The sequence below is a fragment of the Saccopteryx leptura genome, chromosome 11 (assembly GCF_036850995.1).
Source record: "Saccopteryx leptura isolate mSacLep1 chromosome 11, mSacLep1_pri_phased_curated, whole genome shotgun sequence".
Lineage (NCBI taxonomy): Eukaryota > Metazoa > Chordata > Mammalia > Chiroptera > Emballonuridae > Saccopteryx > Saccopteryx leptura.
Genome location: NC_089513.1, coordinates 20199303 through 20226493, shown reverse-complemented (window position 1 = coordinate 20226493; position 27191 = coordinate 20199303). Strand labels below are relative to the sequence as shown.

Here is a 27191-nt window from a genome sequence, read left to right as displayed (position 1 = left end):
AGAAAGAATCAGCTGAACTAGAATCAATCACAATTTATAAGTTGCTGAAATGATTGCCTCAATCTGAGAAGGGATGAGAGATAAATGTCCCCCGTTCCTGGCTGTCCCACCGCTCAGCCAACGTCACAGGCTAGGCCCCCCAGACGCAGTCCCGGGTACCCCGGTCAGATGGCTTCTGCACACACCTGGGCTGAGCGGTCGGACCGCCTCCTTGCTCTGTGGGATAAATGCAGGTGGAGGTTTCTTTACCTCTAAAACCCCAGTGGGCAAGCTCTCACACCTGTCCACATGCTCCCTGAAATGCCAGGTGTTCTCTTCCTAGCAGCTGGGCCCACTCAGGATTCTGGAACTCTGCAGGAAGGATCCGGCCTGGGGTCTGCCACCCTTGAGCCATGTGTCTCCACGGGAGACTCCCTCTCATGCTCCCCTCTCTGTCTGACCTGCTCAGTCTCCTGCTGGAGCCCCGCTCACCGAGATGGTCCCATGGAATGCACCTGGCAAACACTTTTTGAGCTCGGCTTGAACATCCTTCCCTGCTTCTTTAAGACCTCACCATCACTTCCTTCCCCCCGTGGAGTGGGAAATGAACAGGGTGAAGGGGAGAATGGCCCTTTGCTCGTCACTTTGGGCAAAACACACCCTCTCTGTAACTCAGTTTCCCCATTTATTCAATAGGAGCTGAGAATATTTGCTCAACTACAAGTCACTGGTTTGTTGTAAGACCAAGTCATGTAAAAGACAGAAATACCATGAGAAAAAAAGGAAGACACAATACAAAGAAAATACTGTCTTCATCTTTCCCTGTTCATGCACCCCCAGGGGATGTGTAAAGACAGCTATGTTTTTGCATTTTATTCTTCTGTCCCCAACAGTAAAGTAAACACACTGTCAAATGCATCTCGCAATCTGCATTCGTTACTAGGTAACTGGGAGTGACAACCAGCCCCTCCATCCACTAAATTTTGGAGGACCATGGTGTGCTCAAGCAACACCTAAGACTGGACTGAAAAATCACGTGAGATACATAGAGTCAAACTGTTGAAATGCAGGGTTCTACTCTGCCTTCCCAATAAGACGTGCAGGGGCAGCAGAGCCAGAGCCTCGCTGGATGCAGAACGAGACCCCCTGGCTGTGAGACTGGGCCTCACTTGGGCAGTCACGTGCCACTTCATTGATTTTTGCACGGGCTGCAGAGCTCCAACCCCCCACCCCGCCAGGCCTGCCTGAGGCTCTCACTGCTTTGCTTCTGAGACCTGTGGCCTGGCCTTTGGGAAACCCGGCCAGTCCCTCAGATGAGCCACCCCGGACTGCCACACTCGCTCCAGGCTGCCTTCTCTGGACACATTCATTCTCTCACCTCTCTGCTCCTGTGCTTTGGAGACCTGCCTACAGTCATCTCTATGTCGTCACCAGTTATTTGTGACTGGCCGCTCCTTAAGAATAAGGGACATATCTTATTCATTATCATTCCACCTGTCCCAACCCAATGCCCAGTGAGTGGTAGGTATAATGGTTTTTTTTTTTTTTAATAAAGGAAGGAGCAGAGGGAAAAACACTTGTATACAAGAGGTGCTATCAAAGCATTTAGTGTAGGACAGTGGTCCTCCACCGGGGGCGATTTTGCCCTCCAAGCAACATTTGGCAATGTCTAAAAACATCATTAGTCGTCAAAATGGTGGGGATACTTCTGGTATCTAGTGGACAGAGGCCAGGGATGCTAAGCTTCTCACAGTGCAAGGAAACCCCACAACAAAGAACTACCTGGCCCAAAGTGTCCCAGTGCGAATGAGCAGGCCCGACTGTACGGAGTGAGAGGAGGGACACGGCGTGTTCCTTCTAGAATAATGTTATAACATCATGGATTTGAATCATACAAATTATCTGCTTGAATTCACTCATAATTATTATTTTTAACCACAACTAAGAGATGAAGAACTGAGACAGAGTAAAGGACCAGTTTGTGATCAGCCAAACAACTGTTGGCGGAGCCTGGACCTGAATCCAGGTTTTCTGAGTTGGTTCAGTATTCTCCCCTCTTTCTTTACTGGAAGATTTTTGGTACTAAAGGCAAAGGAAAGTCTTAGAAAAATGGGATATTAGAACTGGAAAGTCCCTTACAAAGTCTGCCACGTCTTCTCACATTTGGAAGGGGAGGCCCAGCAAGAAAAAAGCACGCGGCAGACACCAGACTCTGGTGAATGAGCCGCCCAAGGTCACAGCGGCCTGGGGCCCAAGCGCATACCCAGCCCTCCCCTCCCTGTTCCTCTCCCGCTCTGCCCTTCACACATAATCTACGTCTTTCACACTTGCTGCTCTTCTGTCTTTTCTCCCTGAGTCAGCTGGTAAACAGATGCCCGGGGGTCGGTGTGGAGGTGGGACTCCTGAGCGTGTCTCAGAAATTTAGAGGAAGGGAAAAAAGTGAACAATTGGCATGCTTCACAGAAGGCTGATTCAATTTTGTCTTCCTAACCGTTTCCCACACAGGGCCCATCCGAGTGCAAGACAAGCTTTATCAAATGCTAGAAACAGCAGAGGCAGTTCAGTTATTCGTTCTGCGAGTTCAAGTTGCCAAAATAAATTATTTCACAGAAAGAAATCATGCTAGGCCCAAAAATGGAAATCAGAAAGATGAGAAGAAAGTGCTTTAAAAAATTTTAAATATATCTCCTCTTGGCCAGCGGAAATAGCACATGTGGAGGCTCGGGGTAGGGGAAGGAGAGGCTGTAGAGATGAGACCATTCTAAAGGCTTAGGGCAGCATTCCAGGCAAGAAGTGAACCCAGTCTAAAACATGGTGATAATGGAAGGAAGACAAACAGGAGACTCCATGGGATTTTGACAATGATTGGACACTGGGGAGGAAGGGAGGAGGAAGGGAGGAGGAAGGGAGGAGGAAGGGAGGAGGAAGGGAGGAGGAAGGGAGGGTTATGCTGTCCAATATGGGAGCCACTAGCCACCTATGGGTATTTGAATGTAATTGAAATGACACTAGCCACATTCCAAGCACTCAACAGCCACATGTGACCAGTGGCTAGCATTTTGGTACAATGTGGATTATAGGGCAGTCCATCATCACAGAAGGTTTGATTGACAGCACTGGTCCAGAGTGGACTCTGAGTTTGGGAGGCTGTTTGGTGGGGAGGGGAGAAGCGAGAAGACGGTTATGCCATTTACTCCAATGGAGACCAAACAGAGAGGAACGTGGCTGGATGGGGGGGGGGGGGGAGACGAGGAGTCAGGTTTCAGAAAGGTTGAATGGGGTGTGACCAATGAAGCTGCAGGGGGCTGGCAGGAAGAACGGTCTAGAATTTGGCAGAAACCCGAGATAGACAAAAACATTTAAGTAAGTACTGTGGCTTTACAGATATGGGTAGAACCAACCACGTGAGTATGGCCAGAACTAGGAGAAAGTTTTCAAGGTAGGGAGAGGGGCGGGATTTGGATCAGAGCAGGCTGAGGAGTGAGGGATGGTGAGGTAGCGAGGAGGACTCTGGGAGCTCAGGGATAGAGGGGATGAGAGAAGGAACGTCTGAGTACGCTGTCATTCGACATGTCATGTGAGGTCCAGTTGCCTCAATGCGAGACGCCTTCCCTGACCACTCCCGTGAACCTCCGTGTCTGAACTGAGCGTTCGCAGTGAGACGCACTAGTTAGTGGCACAGTTTTGTGCTTCTCTATTAGATTCGAGTGTGCACTGTCCTCAACACCACTGTAAGTGACACAGGGTGGGGGACTGCACCCTCTTATCCCCTTGAATCCTCCTGGGCAGCAGACAGGTGACGTTGGTAAAAAACCGGCCTGTATCCAGCATTTACATGATCCGGGGAGCGTAAGATCAACCATTCATCCTGCTGAAAACCGTGTCTGCCCATTCCCTGTCCCTCCTGAGCTAAAGAAGCAGGAAGAGGCTGCGCTTGACGGGCCTGATGCCCAACTCCAACCGTGAGGAGCCGGCGGACGCCTGGGCACGCACTTACTGGAAGGGGAGTTTCTCGTCGTTGGGCTTGATGCATCGGACATAGTGGGGCGTGGTGGCGTTCAGGGTCTCCATGAGCAGGTGCAGAGAGGTGCGGAACTGGGGAGACAGAAGTCAGTGTCTGGTTATTTACTCCCAGAACGTTGTGTGGATGCACAATAAACGTAAAGGAAAACCAACAGACTGGCGCCGTAGTTGCTACTGTTACTGTTCTGATTTTTCTTGTTAATCCAGAAGGACAGGAAGAAAGTCAGAGACCTGGGGTTGGATTTTGGTTCTGATACTCCTATGCTGCTGGATGACTGAAGTCAAGGCCTTCCTGTATTCTGGCTCCTGAAACCAAATGGGGAGAGCCCACCCCCTTATGTGTCTAACTAGTGTTGTGGACCAAAAACAAGGAAAGGTCAGTAAGTGCTACGAGCAGTGATCCCTGTGCCTCGAGGCCTCTCACTCCACCTGAGGCCCTGGAGCTGGCACACCTGATTCCCGGGCATCCTGGAGATTACTGCATTTACACAAAAGGTCCAGAACAGGCAAATCCAGTGAAACAGAAAGGTCAGTGTTGCCAGGGGCTCGGCAACTCTCATCTCCTGGGAGACGCACTGGACATAACACCCCGTGAAGACCCCAAAGCAGGAGGGGTTGTTTCTCAGTGTCTGGTCTCCAGGCTTATTTACTCCTCCTCCACAACCCGGACCCTCTTACCCCTCCCACTGGGCATCTGTGGTGCTGTCATGTGGCCCTGGCACAGGGAGTAAATGCACTGTCCCAGCTATCGTCACCCCCAGTCCCTCTCCTGGTTATTCCCTCTAGAGAAGGTTCCTCAGCTTCCTTCTTCAAACAGCACAGAAAGACCACGCTGGGTGGCCGGGCTGTGGATGCCGCGTCCACCTCCCTGACTCCATGGCCATCCTTCACTGACAGAGGCCAGCCGTGCACGTGTGCCACACCCACAGCTCCCTGCCGCGAGCCCGGGGGCTGACCTGGTGGCCCACAGTTTTCTTGTGCTCCTTGTTGGAGGCTTTCAGGTGGGGCCTGGCGGAGCGAATGTTGATCTTTGCAGACGAGCCCTTTGTAGATGTGGTGGAGGCAGGAGCGGAGTCCTTGTCATCATGAAACAAGTCAGCCACTAGTGGGAACTAGGAACAAACAGGGAGAACAGTGCAAACAAGCTCTCTCGGACTTCAACCTGAACTCTGCTTAAACTCTTTCAAAGTAGCTTTCCGATCTATACCCCAGAGGAGTGAAAACATAGGCCAAAATTTGTGCACTAATGGCCAAAGCAGAAACAACTCAAATGTCCCTCAGCTGAGAAACGGATAAACAGAATGTGGTATGTCAATACGACGGACTTTCACTCAACAACGTATAACGGCATGAGGTCCTGATATGTGCTACAATATGGATGAAACTTGGAAACATGCCAAGTGAAAGAAGTCACTTATAAAAAATCATCGTGTGATTCCATTTACAGGAAATGTCCAGGGAACAGGAAGTAGGTTAGTGGTTGCCGGGGCTAGGGGTCGGGAAAAATGGTGTGACTGCTAATGAGCACAGAGTTTCTTTTTGGAGTAATGAAAATATTCTAGAATTTAGAGTGGTGACAGTTGCACAACTTGGTAAATACACTAAAAATGACCGACCTGGACACTTCAAAAGAATAAATTTTGGGTCTAAGAATTTTACTTCAATTTAAAGCAAGGAAGTAACTTTCCCAGGCATTCCTGCTTAACCGTCACTCACAGAGACGGGCGAAATTTCCTTCCCTTGCGGTCACAGAAGCTGGCTCTACTCTAATAGAACTATGTTTTATCAACGTTTTCCACACTTACTATTATTGGGTCTCATGAAGCTATTTAACTTCCCTGAGCCTTACTTTAGTCATCAGTACAATGGAGGTAAGAAGGTACCTGTTATATAGGATTGTTGTGAGACTAATTAAGATGATCTCTGTGTCCTTTTGGGTGACCAGGGTGAAGATTAGGTCTCCAGGGGCTGGTGGTACAGCGAGTCCCAGCCCACAGGACACTTTTCCGGTTCACTCCATCGGCTCACATCTGCCTGTCCCAGGTTCAGCTGTGCTACCCGGGTACCAGCTGAGGTCCGTGCTGGGCCCTGAGTCCTATGCTGGCTGAGCCTACAGCCTCCTAGCCCCCCTCTCGAAGGAGGATAAGGACTGAGAAGAGGACTAAAGGAGACAGTCTGTGTAAGCATATAAGCCCTCAAACATGACCTAGTTTTATTACTTTTATTAGGGATATATATACACAAAACTTTCTCTATATCATAAAAGTGCAGATGCCTGAGGTTATATTTTTGAGCTGAAGAGGAAAATTAGAAGCATATTAGATCTGCGAAACCACTCAGATCAACTCTTCAAGGGGCAGGTGAGGAAAGAGCTCAGGGAGACCCAGAACCACCTCCACTTCCCGGCCCCACGCAGACTGTGGGGCATGGCCCAGCCGGGGCCATGCTTCTGACGCCCCGGCCTCCGATGCCTATGGTCATAACTTGTTTCAGTACACGCAGGGACCCTGGTCATTCACACCAGCAATATCAAGGAAATGGAAATACAAACAAGTTTGAGACACAGTCTTTATCTCCAAGGCATCTGCACAGCATTCTCCTTCCTGGAGGCTTCCTGGGGGATCTGGGGGAGCCAACACTGGTCTTTGAAGGTGAGCCCTTCCCAGATCTGGTGGGGCAGGAGCAGGGCCCTTGTCATCGTGAAAAGAGGAAGATTAAATACACAAAAGGCGCTCTGTGAAACATTTCTCCAGCTGACAACAGCCTCTGCAATTCAAAGCGGGAGGCTTGAGCTAAGGCAAGCCTGAGGTGCAACACCGTCCACATGCTGTCTGTCCTAGGGGGACAGATCATGATGCCCTGATACTGTTCTGCACTTAACTTCCCAGACCTTTCACAAATTCGGTCCCAGTTTAATGAGTATTTCCTGAGCACCATGCTAATAGCTTGGGAAATAAAAGAATTATATATGGATAGTTCCAAAATTCACAAAATGATACAACAGCATACTCTATCAGGGCTTACATCAGGATTTTGGGGGCATTCAAAAAGTCCTAGGAGAAAATCAGTATCAGGCCACACCTGTGGGCTCTTTCACATCAGAAGCTAAGGCAGGCTCTGCTCACCTCCTCCTACACTCAGGGACGCCTGACAGTACAGAGTCCTGAAGAAGCTGCAGGTGCATGCTGTCTCCACGTTCGTACCTTACAATGTCCGGACAAGGGACAAGGCAGCACTGGCGGCATAGGAAAACTTTTCTGGAACCTGGTGTCAGATCCAGGTGACCTGGTTCGTTCAAAGGCAGTTTCTGCAGCCTTATTAGGTTACACGCTCAAGTTGCTGGGGATGTGGCAGGAGGATAAAACACATGGTGACCATCCCCCCTCCCCATGGAATGTTTTATTATTGACCTCCCCTACAACACACCTAGGACCATGGGCAGTAACTTAAAGGTGTATCCTATGAGACACTGGGGCGACAGATGCAGTGCTCAGTGAGAATCCCGTTTGAGGTCCTCTGCTAGTCTCTGCACACCTGCATGACCAGGTGACCCGCACGACTTCCATGATCCAAGTGCTCATCTTCACCGAGCCAGAGCCCGGTCCTGCGCAGGAACACTTGACAATCACAGAGTAGAGTGAGTGTGCTCACCAGCACGTACAGGGTGTGATGGCTGATGCTCAAAACTAGCATCAGATGCTGGTTGAAATTATGGCCGTATCTTCTATACCAAGTAATTTAAACTAAAAAGAAGATTCATAGGTATTATCAGTTTATATTTTTTAGGAGTCCAACTTTAAAGTCAGAAGTAACAATATACCCTAAGTCAGTTCTTTCGTTTTCCACTCACATCAGCTAGCCAGGTACGTTATAAAAGAGCTCAACAATTCTGTGTGTGTGTGTGTGTGTGTGTGTGTGTGTGTGTGTGTATCCATGTGTGCATCCACATGCACAAGCATGCTGGAAATCTCACCCTTCTCTTGTACTCTTCATTTTCATAGACACACCAGCCATCAGAAGCATGGGACTTCAATTTCTTCCTGCAGTAACCTACATACACATAAAGACTGCTTCTTTTTCTCCATGGTCTACATTTTAAGTTCAGTCTAAAAGCACTGACTAATGGCCAGTGACCGTCTCTGGTAAGTGGCTGACATCATCCTCACTGCTGGCTTCTCTGGGGCTGGAACTGGCTGATGACCCTACTATTAGCACAAGAAAAGGAAAGCACTTCCTACATCCCTGCCATGGGGCCTTGCTGTCCACAGGCAGCCTGGAGGTTCATCCAATTAGATCACTAAGGATGTTTCTCTGTTCCAGCGGCCAGCAGGTAACTATTCTCAGCATCTTTTTTTTTTTTTAGAGAGAGAGAGAGAGACAGATTGAGACAGACAGGAAGGGAGAGAGATGAGAAGTATCAACTCATAGTTGCAGCACCTTAGTTGTTTACTGATTGCTCTCTCATACGTGCCTGGAACAAGGGGCTCCAGCCAACCCAGTGACCTTGGGCTCAAGTCAGCGACCTTGGGCTTCGAGCCAGCAACTATGGGATCGAGTTCATGAGCCCACGCTCAAGCCGGCAATCTCAGGGTTTCGAACCTGGGGCCTCAGCATCCCAGGCTAATGCTTTATCCACTGTGCCACCACCTGGTCAGGCTACTCTCCACTGTCTTTGACAACAATCCCCTTCCTCCTCTTCTCTTCACGCACGGCATGTCAAAGTCATAAATATTGTCTACTTATAGGGGAAGGTCACTAGGCTGTCAGAGGAATAAAGACGACTCGGATTTTTTAAAATATCTGTAGCTGAAATTTGTGCACGCCAATATCTTAAAAATGATACTTTTATTAGTTACTCATTTCCATGTGCTTCCAAAAAAGAAAAAGTAAATATTAGGTCACTGAATGTCAAGACTAGAGGGACTGATTCATTCGTCCATCCATCCATCCATCCATCCATCCATCCATCCATCCATCCACCCACCCACCACACTCACTGACTGCCAAATACACGACAAACGCTCTGCAAGGGGCTAGGAACACAAAAGTGAACAAAAACCATCATGGCCTCTCACGTATCATGGAGTTTATGGTCTAGCGTGGAAGGCTAACTCTAATCAATTAACCCCACAATTAAAAGCATAGTGACAAGAAGATGAATGTCCTAAAGCAGTGGTCCCCAACCATTTTTGGGCCACAGACCGGTTTAATGTCAGAAAATATTTTCACGGACTGGCCTTTAGGGTGGGACGGATAAATGTATCACGTGACCGAGACAAGCTGTCAAGAGTCTTGGATCTGACAGAGGGAATCTGGTCATTTAAAAAAAAATAAAACATCATTCTGACTTAAATATAAATAAAACAGAAATAATGTAAGTTATATTCTTTCTCTGTGGACTGGTACCAAATGGCCCACGGACCGGTACCAGTCTGCGGTCCAGGGGTTGGGGACCACTGTCCTAAAGGAAATAAACAATGAACAGAGAGACTGTTATAACAATAACAGAATGACCTACTCAGGGGTCCAGGGTAGGGGAAATCAGGGAAGAATTCTCTTAAGGGGCGTTTGAGAGCTGGTGGGTTAATTGTGGGGTAAGAAAGCATGTTATGGGATAGAAGTAACTGCACATTCAGGGAATTAACACAACGCCAGTGTGGCTACAGTGCTCACAGTGAGGAGGTGCGAGAGGGACCAGCTCACACAGGGCTTTGGTTGAGGATTTTGGTCTTTGTCCTAAGAACAATGTGAAGGGCTTTTTAAAAATAATAATAATAATAATGGCACTAACATTTATTAAGCACTTAGAATGTGCCAGGCATATATGAATTTACTCAATTCTCCTGATAACAACATGGTGTAAATTCATCACATCACATTTTATAGATGGTGAAACTGAGGCTTAGGGCCCAAGATCACAGATTTATTCACTGGCAAAGCCAGGATTTGCACCCAGACAGCCTGACTCCAGAGCCCAAGCAGCAAAGCAGCACAGGGAGAAGCAATGATCTGCAGGACAATGACCTCCAGAAGCAGTATCTTTTTGGAAAAGATCGCTCCGGCTGCAGCACGTAAAGAGGCTGAAGTCCCCCACACAGGAAGCACTGTGACAGGTGTGCAGAGGCGCTGAGACAGAGGAGCTGATAACCGAGTGGATTTCTAGGAGGAAAGGTGACATGGTAGGAAGGCCATAGAGCAAGAGTCAGGAGAGCTGACTTTTAGATGTGACTCTGCCACTTAATTAGCTGCATGACCCATGGCCAACCTCTTAACCTTGCTAGACTTTCCTTTTCTCATCTGTAAAGGCGAGGGAACTGAATCAGATGATTTCTTTAACTCCCTGAACCGCTTTTTCTCCTCCCTGTACACTCTTCCTGTTCACTGGCCCCTTCCCCTAAACACATAATTGTGTTCAAGTGTCTTTTAGGCTAAAAATGTCCCTGGTCGGCTGTCTGTCCTCTATCCCGCTTCATCCCTGGCGATCTCAGGCAAGGTGTCCAACACGACCTTCCACGTCATCTCTTCCCACACTGCCTCCATTGAACATTCCCTGGCCCCCACCTATGCTGCAGAAACGGATCTTGAGAGCAACTTTTGGGGACCCTACTTGCCAAATCTGGTGGTTGGGGGTGGTGGTCTCACCCTTCGTCCCTCCGTCGCTGACGCCCCAGAGGCGTCCACCCCACCGACCGCGCCTCCTCTCTGAACACCTCTTCTCGGAGAGCCAGCCCCCCGCCTCCCTTCAGCCCCCTCCTGCTCCCTCACTGCTCTCCCAGCACCGTTCACAGGCACCTTCCTGCTTCTCTCCTCCTCACTGGTTCCCAGAAACGCATCCTCACCCTGTACCTGTGCTGACACTCGTTCCCTGGATGGGCCTTTACACTGCTGAGGCTTCAACGACCACCTTCAAGCCGGCCTCCAGTCTGGCGTGTCTTCTCCTACCATGACTCACAGTCCCCACTGTCTGCTCAGGTCTTCCTCCCTCTGGGTGTTCCACTGGATAGTCCAGATTCCACCTGGTGCAGACCTCCTTCACCCGTGGTCTCCCAAATCAAAGGGAGAGGCCCTGCCATCACTGTCCTTCTTATCCCCACCGATGATCAAGTCCTCTCCAGAGTGACGTTTTAGCAGTCCTCTCCTCCTCAACCAGGACAGCGCTGACCGAGTTCATGTCTGCCTAAGAGCTCTCCTGGACCAACCCAATCCCCTAAAGCTTGAGTGCCTACCTCCCAGCACACCTCCATCCAAACATACTCTACCCAACAGCCAGAGCTTTCTCTGAATCCAAACCGTATCCAGTAATCCTTGTTTAAAAGTGCAGTGTCCTGCCCTGGCCGATGGCTCAGTTAGAGCATCGTACTGAAGCGCAGGGATTGCCGGTTTGATACAGAAACAGATCGATGTTCTCTCTCTCTTTCTCCTCCTCTCTCTAAAATCAATAAGATATTTTTAAAAATTAATAAAAAATGCATTGTCTGCACTGTCAGAAAGCCACTATCGCACCCAGAGTTGAGAACACGGGGAGCGGCAGGAACAGTAGACAGTGGAGGGCGTGGGGGAAGAGGGCTGTCCAGGCCCCGGGGGCTCTGTGGACTGGTCCCAGACAGCCCAGGTGCCCGTGAGCGTGGGGCGGGCTGAGTCAGACCAGCATCAAGAGTGTTCCATAGGGAAGTACTGGGAGGCTAAAGAGAGGTGTGCATTTTAAAGACAACTCTTGGATTCAGTTTTGTCGTGTCAAAACACAACAGTAGTTCAAGTATTCTAATTCAGATACTTTCTGGAATTGATTTCCAAATGTTTGAGCCATAGGTAGAAGTTACCAACTTCATGAGCACACTGAGGGCGTCTAATTTATAGAAATCATTAATAGTGAATTTTTTTTCTGTACGTCTGACCAGGTGGTGGCGCAGTAGATAGTGCATCAGACTGGGACCCAGAGGACCCAGTTTGGAAACCCCAAGGCTTGAGTGCAGACTCACCAGCTTGAGTACGAAGTCGCTAGCTTGAGTGTGGGATCATGGACATGACTCCATGGTCGCTGGCTTGAGCCCAAAGGTCTCTGGCTTGAAGCCCAAGGTTGCTGGCTTGAGCCCAAGGTTACTGACTTGAGCTAGGGGTCACTTGGTCAGCTGTAGCCCCCCTGGTCAAGGCACATATGAGAAAGCAATCAATGAACAACTAAGGTGCTGCAACGAAGAACTGAAGGTTCTGATTTCCCTTCCTGTCTGACTATCCCTATCTGTCCCTCTCTCTGACTCTGTCAAAAATAAAGAGAAATCTGTTAAATTCTAAGGCCTATAGCAGTATCAAAACCACGTGATGAACTCTGAAGTCAGAGTCAACGATAAGAGTATTTTAAAACATATGCACCTTTTTCTTGCTTCATTATGCCCTGTGAACACACACAAACACACACACAACACAACTTAAGGGCAGCAAATGAAAATTTCTCAAGACGCTCGTACTGTTATTCTGGAGAATTTGTATTTTAGTTTAAAAGATGTGTTTCGTTACAGGTCTCTGCTAACGACACTGCATGTGGCAGGGTCTCCGGGATGGAGAGGGAGTTTACTGGGACGTTAACTCTGGGAAGGAGGGGCGGATACACATTCCACTCAGAATCCGCTCTATAAATGCAGTGAACATACAAAGACATCTAGTTTGACCACAGGACTGAGAGATCATGTAGGACCTTGGGCCGCAGGCAATAGGGAAAGACCAGGCAGAAAGAGCAGTTACTGCACTACTAACCCCTCCACCCACCTGGACAAGGGGTTGGGCCAGACAGGCACCTGAGCATCCCAACTCTAAACAAACCTCCAGTCTCAATGAAGAGCAGTTACCAAGCTCTTGTGTGACTATGGATTTAGGCAAAATAATGCACTTCTGAGTGAGGAAGAGAAGTTTTTTCTTTAATTGACTAACTGCACTTAGGCTTTTAGAGAGCTATTGCAAAGTCTGTTTATAAGCTGACTAGCCAGTAATGGAACTATTATAATTCGTCTTAGGGCATAAAAAACAGCATCCACCTGGGCCTTTTAAAAATAAATTTCCTCCCTTCAATCTTGGAAACATTCAGATAATACATTCAAACATACCCAGCACTTCCCTAAAACTGTCACTTATTTGAGTGTACACAGGTCCTGGCTCTGGTATTCTCTGCTATTCAGGTTTATATATAGAATTTAAAAAGCCTGAGGCAAATCTATTTGAAAGGCATTAAAAGAAGTATGAAAACACTTTCTAAAGACCATTTGACAGTTTAAGAAAATTGTCAATTACAGCTATACACATAGCTGTTACCTCAGTAATCACATCTATTCACTTCTGTTTAGAAGAACAGAAACCAAAGTCCCTTTAACACAGACCCGAAACTAAAATAAAACCCTCTAATAACCGTCTGATTGGGATCTCTCACCTAGGATCTTATCTTTAAAAACTTGGTAAGCATAATAAAAAATAAATGTTCTTTTCAATCAATTCTTTTACATGGTTACTGCTCCCCCTTTTGGGAAAAATAATCTACAATTTTTAAGAAAGAAATATTTTTGCATAAAAGAATTTTAAATAGACTTTGGAGAAAAAGTCGTGGTACTTCTCTTTCCTGCATTGGAAAGGGGATGATATTGTTCTATGTCCTAAAACGTTTTCTCTGCACAGTGATCTGCTTATTCCAAATACTGGGAAAGGCTTTTCCACCACCAGCACATACTGATTTTAAACAGGAAGCAAATTAAACCAAGGCACAGTATTTTAGAGGCAAGTATTTTATACCATGTTGATTATATCTCAATAAAGCTGTTTTATAAAAAAGTCCATTTTAAATTAGAAAATAATGAAAAACATGTAATTTTTTTAAAAAGTAAACATATTTGCTCAAAATAGAATGTGAGTGTGACCTGAAAGAAACATACCAACCAGTATAGGAAGCAACAGATACACAGCACTGTCACTCCTGGATGAGCGGACGTTACGCTGAAGTCAGGAAGGAGACGGAGAGAGAGCATGCCTGGATCTCGTCCGAGCTACACCACTGTGACTCTTGGACCAGGGGATGTCAGGAACCCTGCCCGGGACGGCCCTGGTTCCCTGGCACTTATTGGGACACACCTGGCCACTATCTGTCCCTCTGGCCTACACTCAGTGCTGCTCTGGAGTCGGAAATCTCCTTGTGAGATTGCATTTCTCAGACTGATAAAATATTGCTTTCCATTATAAACAAAACCTGGGTGGGGAAAACCTCCATCCTAAAACATCAGCCTGTTAATAACGGAGTCATGTTGTAAAGCGCATTTCTTTACTTAGGACTCTATTTATAGCTCTTTGCTAGCTGAGAAAGCAATTAGCTACATTATAACCTCTTAGGCAGGGTAATGGGCTTTACTAATTACATTCTCATTAACAGTGTTTTATTTCACTGCTCTTGGTGGGAGTTCCTCCAACATCACTTGGGCTGGTAGGGTACATGGGACTCTTCAATCTGATACTGCTTAATCATGCAGAATGATTTGTTAATTTCTTATCAGGGGTGTCACACAAAAGAGAGAAGGGACTCCTATAAAATAAAAATACTGTGAGAAAAACTACGCATTAATACACAGGATTTGTGGTTTATCACTGCTTAGTGAGATGAAAACCATTAAAAATTGCCATTAATTCTGTGTCATGGGGCCTTGTCTCTTTCTTGGTCTTTATTATTTTTCTCTCCTTACCATGATGTGAGTAACATAAACCTCATAGGACTGCTGTGAAAACAAGAAATTTAAAGAAAACAGATGCTCAGGAATGGGGTTTTTAAGACGCTCTGATGACAGGTGCTGCCAGTCATGTCCCTCTGTCTGAATAAAAACACACTCCCCATCACTCTCTGCACCACAGCTGCAGCTTGTGGAGAGGTCGCTGGCCGGGTTATAGTGACCCAGTGCCCATCTTTGCTTTCTGTTTCTGGGATGTCTGTAATGGGCTGGAATGGTTCGGGGGGCAGAGTTAGCTCTTCCCCTGCTAGGGTCCAGCAGGCCTAGAGCCCCTCTTGGTCAATCTCTGAGGCTTGCTGACCACCATCACAGCACCACTGAGGGAGGCTTGACACCAGAGTCCTTGGTTCTTGAGAGATACGAGCTGCTGAAGGGCAAAGCCAGAGTCGCGGCAGGTGGGATGGGGAGACAAGGGAGACGGTAGGCTCTGAATAGTGGGTCAAAGACCTGCTTCTCATTCCACTTTGGCACTAGCTGTAAACTTCTGAAGTGCACACTCTTTGAACCGTGAATGCCACTTCTAAAAATTTACCTGACAGATGTAATTGTACAAGGAAGCAAACATGCAAAGGGCATTCACAGCAGCATCACTTGAATTTGCAAAACACCAGCAGCTGTTTAAAGAAAGAAGCAGATAGATACGTGCCCATGTGGTAAGATGGCCGAGATTAATGGTAAGTGAAAAATTAGTTCATTTCAATCTTATGTACCATCTGCTTATCTACGCAGACGGGAAATTCATGAAAAGGCAGGTCAAAGAGTGGAAGAACACTTTTTACTTTATATCTGTCTACCCTATTTGAATTTTTATGAGCCTTTATCTCATTTCTAATAAAAATCCAGTACCCCCAATCTATGATACCACCGTATAAAAAAAAGCTGATAGAGCAGGCCTGAGACCGTCCTTAGAAAGGCCTGCTTACAAACTTGGCTTGGCTGGTGTCCGGGAACATGCATTTCAGGAGTACTTTCACCAATCGCCTGAAAATGGCTTACTGCGCCCAAACTGTTTATACACATGATATGGTTTATGCTCAACATCTGCTCTCCTCTGGGGGTCTGGAATTTTGGCACGTGCTAGGCAAAGGGTTTTTCATAGCTAACTCCCCATAAACACCCTAAATGTCTGGGTTCAGGTGAGCTTCCCTGGCAGACATTTCACTACTGTGGGAATTAAGCACATTCTATGCAGCTTTACTGGGAGAGGACTCAGAAGCTCGCCTGGCCCCCCTTGACAGCACCTGAGCACAGGTTCCCTGTGCTGATAGACTCTCAGAAGCTCACCTGGCCCCCCCTGGACAGCATCTGAGCACGGGTTCCTGTGCTGATGGGCTCTCAGAAGCTCGCCTGGCCCCCCTGGACAGCATCTGAGCACGGGTTCCTGTGCTGATGGGCTCTCAGAAGCTCGCCTGGCCCCCCCGGACTACTTCGTGCACGGGTTCCTGTGCTGATGGGCTCTCAGAAGCTCGCCTGGCCCCCCCGGACTACTTCGTGCACAGGTTCCTGTGCTGATGGGCTCTCAGAAGCTCGCTTGGCCCCCCCGGACAACTTCGTGCATAGGTTCCTGTGCTGATGGGCTCTCAGAAGCTCGCCTGGCCCCCCCTGGACTACTTCGTGCACGGGTTCCTGTGCTGATGGGCTCTCAGAAGCTCACCTGGTCCCCCCTGGACAGCATCTGAGCATGGGTTCCCTGTGCTGCTTTGCTTTGTACTCTTTCACTGTAATAAATCATGGTCATGAGACCAACCATATGCCGAGTTCTATGAGTCCTCCTAGCAAATGCCTGGACCTGGGGTGGTCTTGGGGACTCCAAACAAACACCTATTATTCTTTCCCATAGCAACTTCTTGACCTTCACAGAACTACCAAAATTAGTAATTAAATTGTATATCTTTTTCACTAGACTGTAAGCTTCATGAGGTTAACCATATGCATTTGTTATCACTACATACCACACAAATAGCAGAATTAAATATAAGGGAAACAAATCTGTTATTAATGAAAGATGACATCTGTCAGATTCCTTCTTCGATTGTGGGATCCCTAAGACACACTCAGGATGAAATCAATGCAACAGCAGAACCAAGTAGCATATTTAATAGAAAGCACCCAGCTCCCCTCACCACTCATTTGTGCTCCCACTGGAAAGAAGAAACTTGTAACAAGACAGTCCAATCTGTCGCCCTCTGAGGCCACTGTCAGACTAACAGGAAAGTCACAGGCCTCTAAGCTTCTAAGGAACGCAGGATGAGGAAAAGTCACTCCCAGTGCTCAAACCTTCTCCTTCTGCACTCTCCCTGTCACTATGGCTCTCCTTTCCCCCCACCCCACCCCAGCCCCTTTGTAAAGAATGAAATAAGTCATAATAACCACCATGGGCAGGCTGAGAGGTTCCTCTCGTGGTGAACTCCAAAATGACACATTTCCCCAAAGCAAACTTGTCTCCGTGACAACTAATTCCCTCATCTCCTGGGTTTCACTCTGGGCAGGGGTCTGTCCTGGGCCACCCACACGCTGGTCCTGACTCAAACCCTCCCTACACCTCTCGCCTCGGGCCATGGGATTTCATGGGGTTTACTTGCCTTTACGTTCTGGGGTCCATTCTGCTGGGTGCGCTTTCTGCACTCCATTATCTCCCCCTATTGCTCTCACCAAAGGCTTATCACAGAGAAGTTAATCTGCCATTTCTAGTGTTTTCAGGTCCTGCAAAGGTCAGTGCCACGTGGTCTGAGAGAAAACCTACTAAGTCCTGCAGGGTCCCCTCCTGGGTTTCCTCGGAAGGGCTCAAGCCAGAGCGGCACCTGTGTCAGGGCAGCGGCCAGTGGGGACGCGGCACCCACACTTCCCTGGCTGCAGGACCCTCTTCCGCTCCTCCTTTCTTCCCACAGTTACTGGGTGTTTATCGGCCCACCCACGACGCACTGGAGTGCAGGCCCCTGCAGGGAAGAGTCTGTCTCATCCACCTCTGTGTGACGCCGGGTGTTTAGGGCAGTGCCTCACAAGGCAGGTGCTTAATAAATACTTGTTTACATGATCGATGCCTTGTTTCCTCCACCCGTGGAGCGGACACAATATCCGCCATCTTTTTGTACGACCATGAGAAGAAAAATTCTGGAGATAATGGAAGTAACATTCTAAGATAGCAGATTCCCGTGTACCTTAAATCCTACCTTCCGCCCCATTTAAGTGTTTGCTTTGGGAGGCCCTGCAGACTGAGCGGACACTGAGTGCACTGGGCAGGAGCGGCGTCAGAAGGAGGGGCTCTGGTGGGGACCAGCCTGCTCACGGCCCCGGCCCTGCGTCTCCAGCCCGTTACCTTGCTGGCCTTCAGGATGTTGATCTGCTCCTCGTACACCGTGTCTCTGTTTTTCTCCAGGAAACCGTCTGAGAGGTATTCCACCTGGGCCGCGGCGGGAACAGAGACAGCGGTTAGCGCCTCAGCCTGACCAGCGTCCCGAGTGCTTCCAGCTCATCCACACAGTGGTTCCTAAAAAGCGGTGTCCACGGGAACCCTGCAGAGGCTCCCCTTTAAAACGCAGACCCAAGACGAGGTCGGGACCCACACAGAGGGGACTCACGCAAGAGAAAAACACACTGTTTTTAAAAGGATTTTCCTTTTACTAGAAGACTTCCTTTGGGGGTAGGATGTAAATGCAGCCTGTCAGCCACACTCCGGACCTACTGAGTTGGAACCTGCATTTTCACAAGACCGCAGGTGACTCACATGCACATGGAATTTGAGAAGCACTGGGTAAGTGCGTGCAGAACAGAAATCCACGTAGAAAAGTTCTGAGTGTGTTCCCGCTCGTGGGAGAGGAGGCCCCACAGGAGAGCAGCGCTGTGCTCCCCTCCCCTCCTCTCCGAGCTCCAGGAGGGCAGACCCCTGGCAGCTGCAGCTGCCCCGTTCCCAGGAAGGAGACCCTCAGTGAGTACTTGCTAAGCATCCACCCGGGGAGCTACGACCACCCGCGGGGGCTCTGCCGTGTCCTGACTGGCTGGTGCCCCACAGAGACGCTCTGGGAGGAGAGAGGGTCAGGAGGGGGCTCTATCTAAGAGACCTCAGGCTGCCCCAGCCCCTCATAGCCCAGAACCCCGAGTCTACCGAGGGCGGGGCTCACAGAGCCCCAAAGCCACAGGGGGGAAGTCCACCTTATCAGCGAAGTGCACCACGATGAAGGCCGTGTTGGACATGCGGGGCTTCTGGAAGTGCTGGCTGCCGGAGTGCCGGTCATACAGCTTCTGAGCCCAGTTCTGGTCCGTTCCTTTAGGGACCTGCAGAACCACAAAACCAGGTGCTTTGTGAAGAGGAAAAAGGAAGCCAAGAGTTGAGGCAGGGGGATGGAGTCCACCAGTAAGTAAGTTGCCCTCATGATGCGTGTGGACATGGAAAACAAGATTCCACCATGGACGTGTGGAATCCTGCCGCAGGGTTCCAGCCTGCCACGCGGGTCTTGCTCGCCGGTGTCCGCAGGTGCGTGTGGAGCCTGGAAGAACTGGCTGATTGGCAGACGCTGGAAGGGCTTAAAGGGGATGAAGGTGGAGGCCACGGTCACGGGGGCAGAGGGACAACTCATGGAGCAAATGTGAAGCAGTTTCCTCCCTCCGGAGAGGCCAGTGACCTCAGTGTCACGAACATGTCCCGGCCACCTCCAGTGCCACGCTCCTGCTCACTCAGGCCGACTCCTGTGGCCACAAAGCCCTCTCTCCCTCCCCACGCCGACCTCAGTGCCACTGCCCCGCTCGGCTCCGTCTGTCCTTCCCACGGAGCCTTTCCTGACCACCTGGGGTCTGGCTCTGGAACTCCTCCCCATCCAGACCTCACACACATTCCGCCGAATAGCGCTCGTCGTTGATTTCTGCAACTGCAACCTGTAAGGTTGTTGGGTTCAACAACTAGCCCACACTCATTCTTTCCTGCCCCTCAGAGAACTTCAGTTGGGTTCCAGCCACACACGGGGTACGAGGTACCTGGTGATGCAGCTACATGGTACTAATCTCTACCTCCCCCCAAATTTAAATTTAGATTTAGAGGTTCCACTACGTTAAGAACCCTTTCCCTTTTGATGTCTTTAGAGATGGCTTCAAAAGTGAAAAAGCCATCTTGCTTTGCTGAAGTATAACAGTCCCTGTACCCATCATTCCAATTGTCAGGGGTGATGGGCACTCTTCCGATCGGAACGTGCCCCCGCCTCTGTCACCCTGGGAACGGGTCTACAGACCTGCCGTCACTGGTTTAGAGGAAGGTGACCCTTGCACTAGCCATTTAAAAAGAGCTTTGTTTAGTAAATTAGTAAAGTTTGTGCCATAAGGAAAATGCTTACACAGTTGAGAACAGACTTCTCAACTACTTTGTAAGCAAACAGATTTTTCTCGATACTCTGTCTGGTATAACTAGTATTGAATATCCCAGTGGTAAGTGCTGTAGAAAGTTCAAGAAAAAAAAAGCTTTTTCTTGAAAGAGGCTATTAATTGTATCAGGCAGACAATATAAAATATATCTAATTCAGCATTTTTACACACGCCGTTTTATTTTTGCCTCCAAGCATGCCGTATTTAGAAACAGCAGGTTCGGGGAAGGCAGGGGTCAGCGTGGCAGGCTGTCGGGGCAGGGACAGAGGACAGGGACACTAGGGACCCAAGGCTGGCAGGACTGGGGTGGGCAAACAGAAAGGGCAGGGCTGGGATGAGAAGCCCCACCTAAGCTAACACCTATATTTGCTGGTATCAGAACCATCTTGTTTTGACAATGAAACTGGACTTCTGTCAACAGACGCTACAATCCTACACAGTTACCAATTCAGACTGGCATCAATCAGCGAGCAGGGTCAAGTGCACACATTCCAGGCGAGGGCCAGTCTCTCTTCTCACTCCCCAGCCTCGACTGAAAATAAGGGCCAGTTGGCCCTGGCCGGTTGGCTCAGCGGTAGAGCGTCGGCCTAGCGTGCGGAGGACCCGGGTTTGATTCCCGGCCAGGGCACACAGGAGAAGCGCTCATTTGCTTCTCCACCCCTCCGCCGCACTTTCCTCTCTGTCTCTCCCTTCCCCTCCCACAGCCAAGGCTCCATTGGAGCAAAGATGGCCCGGGCGCTGGGGATGGCTCTGTGGCCTCTGCCTCAGGCGCTAGAGTGGCTCTGGTCGCAACATGGCGATGCCCAGGATGGGCAGAGCATCGCCCCTGGTGGGCGTGCCGGGTGGATCCCGGTCGGGCGCATGCGGGAGTCTGTCTGACTGTCTCTCCCTGTTTCCAGCTTCAGAAAAATGAAAAAAAAAAAAAAAAAAAAAGAAAATAAGGGCCAGCGCGAATTCACAATTAAGATTCTCACAGCGAATGCTCACAGTGGTTTTGATTTTCCAGGCAGTTTCCTATATATTTCAGGTGTCACTACTCACTTCATCCTCACTATAATCCTATGAGCTAGGCACTATGTTCATACATGTCTTATAGGCAAGGGCGCTGAGACAGAGAGGGCAGGGCCTTACCCGAGGACCCGCAGCTGGGCAGTAGCAGAGCTGGGGTTCACACAGGGACAGGCTGGCTCTGCCGCATGCACCTTCCCCATCACGCCCTCCTGAGTGACAGCAGAGATCTAAAGGCCGCCACAGCAGCAGGGTGAGGGGGAAGGCACTGATCTCTGAAGCTCCTTCCACAGAAGCAGATTTAAAACGGGCACTGGAGAAAGCAAGCCAGTCTCGTATTCTGATAAAAATCTAGACCGTGGCCCTCAGTAGCTCTGGAATATGCAGCGAACAGAATCCTTTTCAAAAGAATGTGTAACCGACTGTTTCTTTACCATTGAAATAGAAATTGTGAGACAGGTTTTAAATGCTTAGAATGCAATGAATATACTCTTCCTGAATTGTTAGGGTCTTTTGAAGTAGAGCTGTTTTCATGTTTAATTTGTATTTGTAAGAAAAAAAAATACTGAAATAGGCTTCTGCCCAGACAACTCCCTGGGAGCTGCTCTGCCCGACAGTGACAGCGTGCTGGGGAGCGCAGGGGCCCTCCCCTCGGGGGCCCTCCCCTCGGGGGCCCTCCCCTCGGGGGCCCTCCCCTCAGAGGCCCTTCCCTCGGAGGCCCTCCCCTCGGGGGCCCTCCCCTCGGGGGCCCTCCCCTTGGCCGGCGCCTTCCAGAGCCCCTCTCCCCGCTCATCCAGCCTACTGCCGCCTCCCCTGCCCAGTCTCTCTCCAGCTTGGCTTTCGTAGTCACCAGAGAGAGCTGCTGGAGAATGAGTCTCATCTGACCACATCTGTCCCGTGTCCCACCCTTCGGAGCCCCCGCCTGCTTGACTAGCAGGGGATCCAGGCTTTCCTCAGACTGGCCCTGCTAAGGAGGAAACAAGGAGATGGAATAGAGAACCCCAGCGGCTGCGTGTGGCCCGGAAGCCCCTGCGTTGGCATCACCTGCCTCCGTTCTGTTTAGCTGTGGTCCGTGCCTCTTCCAGCCTGCTCCAGGACCCGGGGGCCTGCCTGCAGCCACCCCTCAGGCCACGCTCCTCGGGGGCCCATCTTGTCCCTCCTCCCTTGCTGGCCAGCAGGACGGTCCCTTCCTTCTCTCCTGAGGACTTTCCCTCAAGACCAGACATACCATAGATTCATAACACATTCTGGGGGCCTGAGTAATTGCAGTGGTACCGGTTTGAGTTGGACACAGTTTTACAAATCTGACCCAAACAGAAGGTTCTACAGAGCATAAGGCAGAGATCACCCACCTAGCTGGATTTTACTTCCCATCAGCATGCAACAGGAGGACTGAGAGCAGGGGGCTGCAGGGATTCCCCCTGCAGTGGGAACCCCCACAGCTGCCAAGTCACTTTCCTGGCTGCTGAATGTGGTTTGCACCTTGGGCCTTGCTGTGACTGCCGCCCACTTTCCCGCCACCTGCCAGGAGCTCCCCACCACTCCTGGGACCACCTACTCCCAGCCCCTCACCTCTCTGGACTTCCTCTCAGTGGCCCGAGGCCCACTACTTGAAGAGTGGTCTGAGCTCTCCGCACCTGTGCTTTTGGACCAGTGCTCCCATCGCTCTGATGTGACATTCCTGGGACATGGTCCCTTGGGTCGGGGAACCTCTCAGATCCTCAAACCACAGGCTAAGACAAACCCACAGCGGTCCCCTCTGCCTGCTAACGGCAGGGTGAGAACATCAAAAGTCAACTAGGCAACTGTTCAGCTCACAGAATCAAGCATCCTGAAACTCTTCGTTGGCTTCATGAGAGGTGCGTCCCAGTCAGCTCTGCATCACAGAACCAGGGAGACCAACACAGGAAGAACCACCTGCCTCACGCGCTCCTCAGAACACCTGGACCTTCCGGCCTGGGGAGGGCAGGGAGGCCGGAGTCCTCCTGGACCTTCCGGCCTGGGGAGGACAGGGAGGCCGGAGTCCTCCTGGACCTTCCGGCCTGGGGAGGGCAGGGAGGCTGGAGTCCTCCTGGACCTTCCGGCCTGGGAGGGCAGGGAGACCGGAGTCCTCCTGGAGCAAGGGACTGGGGCAGCGACACTGCCAGGACACAGGACTGTAGAGACCGAATCCCAAGAGACTGGGGGAGGGGGAGCGCGTTCCTGCCACTCAAGGGGAGGGAGAGACGTTGGCAGTGGACACTGAACCAAGAGAATGAGTGAGTGATGACAGCAGGAGAGAACCCTGGAGGGAGTGTGCTGTGACTTCAGTCACTGAGCCAGTGCCACTCGATGCAGGGACAACTGTCCTAACAGCTTTACTGCGACGTCGCCGGAGAAGCATACCGAGGCCCACTGCCTCCACACTAAGGAGCTACCCTGCCTTGACCTCACTCAGGACAAAGCCCGTGGCTCTGAAGAAACTCTGAAAACTGTCAGGTGATAAAAACATGCAAACCGTGGGCTTCAGTATATTCTCACTCTGTCTTCTACTGTCCTACTCACCTTCCCCTTCCCTTTCCTTTTCATAGGCAGTGAAACTCAGGGAGCCCTCTGGCAGGGGAACACCTCTCCTCCCAAGCCATGGAGGCATGCTCCGCCCTCTGCCGGCCAATGTGGGAGACCGAGGAGAACGTACCTGCCTCCTTCCCCTTCCACACAAGACGCGTGTGGTTTCTACACCTTCTAACTAGTGTTTCCATCGCTGGACGGGTTGGTATATATTCACTTCCTTATCACCAACCACTAAAGTGGGAGAAATGTGGAAGCTCATCAGATCCAACCCCCACCAGGTCATAGGGCAGGAAACCAGGGGCCAAAGAAGCTAGGTGAGTAGTATCACCCGGATTCCCTGCCCCGTCCCCAAGGCAGCCTGGTGCTCCCACACTGGCAATCTAGGATGCTTCCTGTCCCACCTGGTAGAATCCACAAAAGGCTGGATGGGGGAAATGATGGCCCTCCCCGGCCCCCAAGCCAGGCAGCTCCGTCCCCCACAAGCCACTGGGCACAGCAGGGCCATCCGGGTGCCTGACCCCACTCCCTGGGGAACCTGTTTGCATGCTGAGGTCCTTCTCTCAGAACCCAGGCTATCTGGGCATCGAATCCATACCACCATCCTGTCATGCCAATCAAACCACCGAGTCTTTGCCAAAAGAGAGAGCACAGTGACAGCAACACTTGCTAGTCAGGTTACCTTCTAGCACCTTCTGGTAAGCAGAATGGACCCCAGGGCTTCCCTCAGCACACGAAAGGCAGGCTAATTCCAGATGAAATTCCAGCTCTGAGGCCTCAGGTGCTGCCCTGCACCCCTCAGCTTCCTCCGTCCCACCTCACGCCTAGAACTGACCTAGTCAATGACAGCATCACCAGCTTTACCTTACACTCCTCATCCAACAGGTCTAGGATGCCCAGCTTAGCTTCTATGAGGTCGATACAGGGCTGGTTGTCGTAAAAGTCAATCAAGGTCCAAGGGATCTGCTCCTTCATGTATTCTTCCTGCTCCAGTTTGAAGACGTGCTGGGTGAGAAGTGAAGAGCCAAGGTCAGTGAGCTGCCTGTGCATGTTAACATCCATCTCCTCCGAGCTGCGGCCACGTGGGCTCTGAGTCCTGGAGGCTGGTGCACGCCCTCCAGAAAAGCTTCGGGCCCCGAGTCACAGTCACAATGGCAGAAGAGCAAAGCTTAGTTAGGTGATGCTCACTCCCATGTGAACCCCTCCCTAAGGGGTTCTCATCATCGCCTGTGACGCCATACCCCAACTAATCCCAAGAGCCTCTGTCTGCTTGCGATTGCTTAAGTTCCCCGAAGCCCGGCTCAGAGGAGCGGGAGTCAAAGCCAAGAAGAGGCTCCTTCACCCTCATAACCCAGCTCCCCACTCAGACCTCCTCTTGAGCAGCAGGGCATACCTTCCGAAGGCTGGGCACCACCAGGAAGCCAGTGCAAGGTCAGGGCAGAGCCAGAGCCCACTGGCCCTGGATGGAAGAGAAGGGGCCCGGGCCGTCACTCTCGGGAAGACAGAGGTCCCCCCCACCCTGAAACCCCAGGCCCAGAAGCCAAGCCTACCGAGTTGAACTGCTGCTGAAGCTTCTCATTGGCGTAGTTGATACAAAACTGCTCAAAGCTGTTTACCTCAAACGTCTCAAACCTGCAGAATGGAAAGAGGGAGGACACAGGACGTTTCTCATTACTGAAGAATCACAGGGACTTCGGAAAGACTGCCCTCACCCTCTGTCTACTCCCGTCAGCTCCACCCTGCACTCGGCACAGAGGTCCCGTCCGCTGCTCTTGTGCCTGGAGACCGCTGTGGCATGTACAGTACCCCTGACAGTGTCCTGTTATAGTAGGAGAGCGAGAACGCACATCTATTTCCATAATCAGGAAAAGCAGATATGAGAGAAAGTCGCTCATGATCCTGTCACTCAACCTGACCACCGGGTACGTTTTGGTAGGTTTCTTTTCACTGATTTTGACCTTTTTGAGCAAGTTAGAATTCTATGTAAAATTGGGCCTGTTTTTATCACTTAACTCTCCATGGCAACATCTCCTCATGCCATTGTTCCTCAGGAGCATCCATTTTAATATCTGCCTCATCCACCATTGTGCGGACTGAACTGAGGACATCACAGGGCGCCAGGCGAGGGGACATGTGGGGCTGAAGTTTAGCTGGTGCTCCCCCTGCCCCCCACAACAAGCCTGGGAGTGGTTGTTCCACCCAGAGGTCGTGGGTTGGCAGTGCTCCCCACACCCCTACAAGTGAGTCACAATGTAACCATCTCCTACTGCAGAACCTTTGGGTTTTTCCTCCAGCGCTCAGGTGCTGAAGGTGCATCTTTAGCTTCATGATTCTCTCCATAGCATGTTGTCCTCAGAGAAACACCGCGCCCGAGCATGAGTATGGCTTCTTAAGCGGTAAAAGCAAAGAAGGGGGCGCAGGCTTATGCCATCACCCCCAGCCCCGGTCTCAGCCTCCTGATGTACAAGCACATCTTGTTCTCCTCGTGCTGGCTAAGGGTGTGTTTTATTGTTTAAATTCGTGTTTATCGAGTTAGAGTTTACATACAAGATGCTGCAAATTTACAGGTGAACTCCGATGAGTTTCTGACAAATGTTACACAGAGTGTGTCTAGCACCACAACTCAAGACACAACATTTCATCTCTCCAGAAAGTTCCCTCATGCTCCTTCTCGCCCGCACTGGGAGTATTCAGGGGTCCCAGCTCTCTGGTCCACAGGGTGGACTAACTTTTAAAAGTCTTTGGTGATTTAGTACATAAATAATGTTTCTGTTTGAATTTTCATCTCTGATCATTAATGACATTCAACATTATTCTGTAGGTGGGTGCCAGTCATGTGTACTTTGAGTTGTCTGTGATCATGGCTGAAGTCTTTGCTGGGTTTTAATTTTAACAAATGGACGTGTTTGAATGATTCATACTTTATCAGCCCTGTCACTTACTCACTGACTGACATGTTTGTAAACGGCTGGACCGCTGCGGGGTTGGGGGGGGAGAGGAAGTGGAGGCCGCAGAGAGGGGGTCTGGTCAGCGGCTGAGACACAGCCCTGCAAAGCCGGGCAGGGGTCCTGTCTGCAGCTGTGGACGCTGCCCTAAGGGGCTTGGATTTTACTGGGGCAATGGGAGAATGTGAAGGATTTTTATGTTAAAAAATGACCATCAGATTTGCATCTTAGAAACTGACAAGAGGGTGGAGAAAACCGTGATTTGGGGGAAGGTGTACAAGATTGAAGGCAGTTATGACTGGAGCAATAATCCAGGCAAGATCCAATCAGGGCCTAACTAACGCTGGCGGTGGGTAAGTGATGGAAAGTTTCTAAAGACATTAAGGGAGGTGAAAATGAGAGGACTTCCAATGGCGCATACAGGTGAGATTCACCTGCACAACCAAACGGGTGTGGCACAGCTCGGCAAGCAGGGAGCATGGTATCAGCATCTGCAGCTGTAGCTACAAAGGAGCGGGGCCCTCGTGCATGCTGGGTAATGTCAGCAGGCTGAGGCAGTGGGAAGGGGAAGACATCTAGGAGG

At 50.2% G+C, this 27191-nt stretch overlaps 1 protein-coding gene across 2 annotated transcripts in view; it reads right to left on the bottom strand.

Moving 5' to 3' along the window:
• Positions 1-27191, bottom strand: part of MYO5B (myosin VB) — a 320122-nt gene that overhangs the window by 83566 nt on the left and 209365 nt on the right. For both annotated transcript variants that reach the window (XM_066352739.1, XM_066352738.1), the window contains exons 11-16: positions 25214-25295; positions 24528-24668; positions 18906-19028; positions 18073-18156; positions 4959-5114; positions 3977-4074 (exon numbers count right to left, since the gene is read on the bottom strand). In XM_066352739.1, the coding sequence (XP_066208836.1) occupies positions 3977-4074; positions 4959-5114; positions 18073-18156; positions 18906-19028; positions 24528-24668; positions 25214-25295 (684 nt within the window). The remainder of the gene's footprint in view (positions 1-3976; positions 4075-4958; positions 5115-18072; positions 18157-18905; positions 19029-24527; positions 24669-25213; positions 25296-27191) is intronic.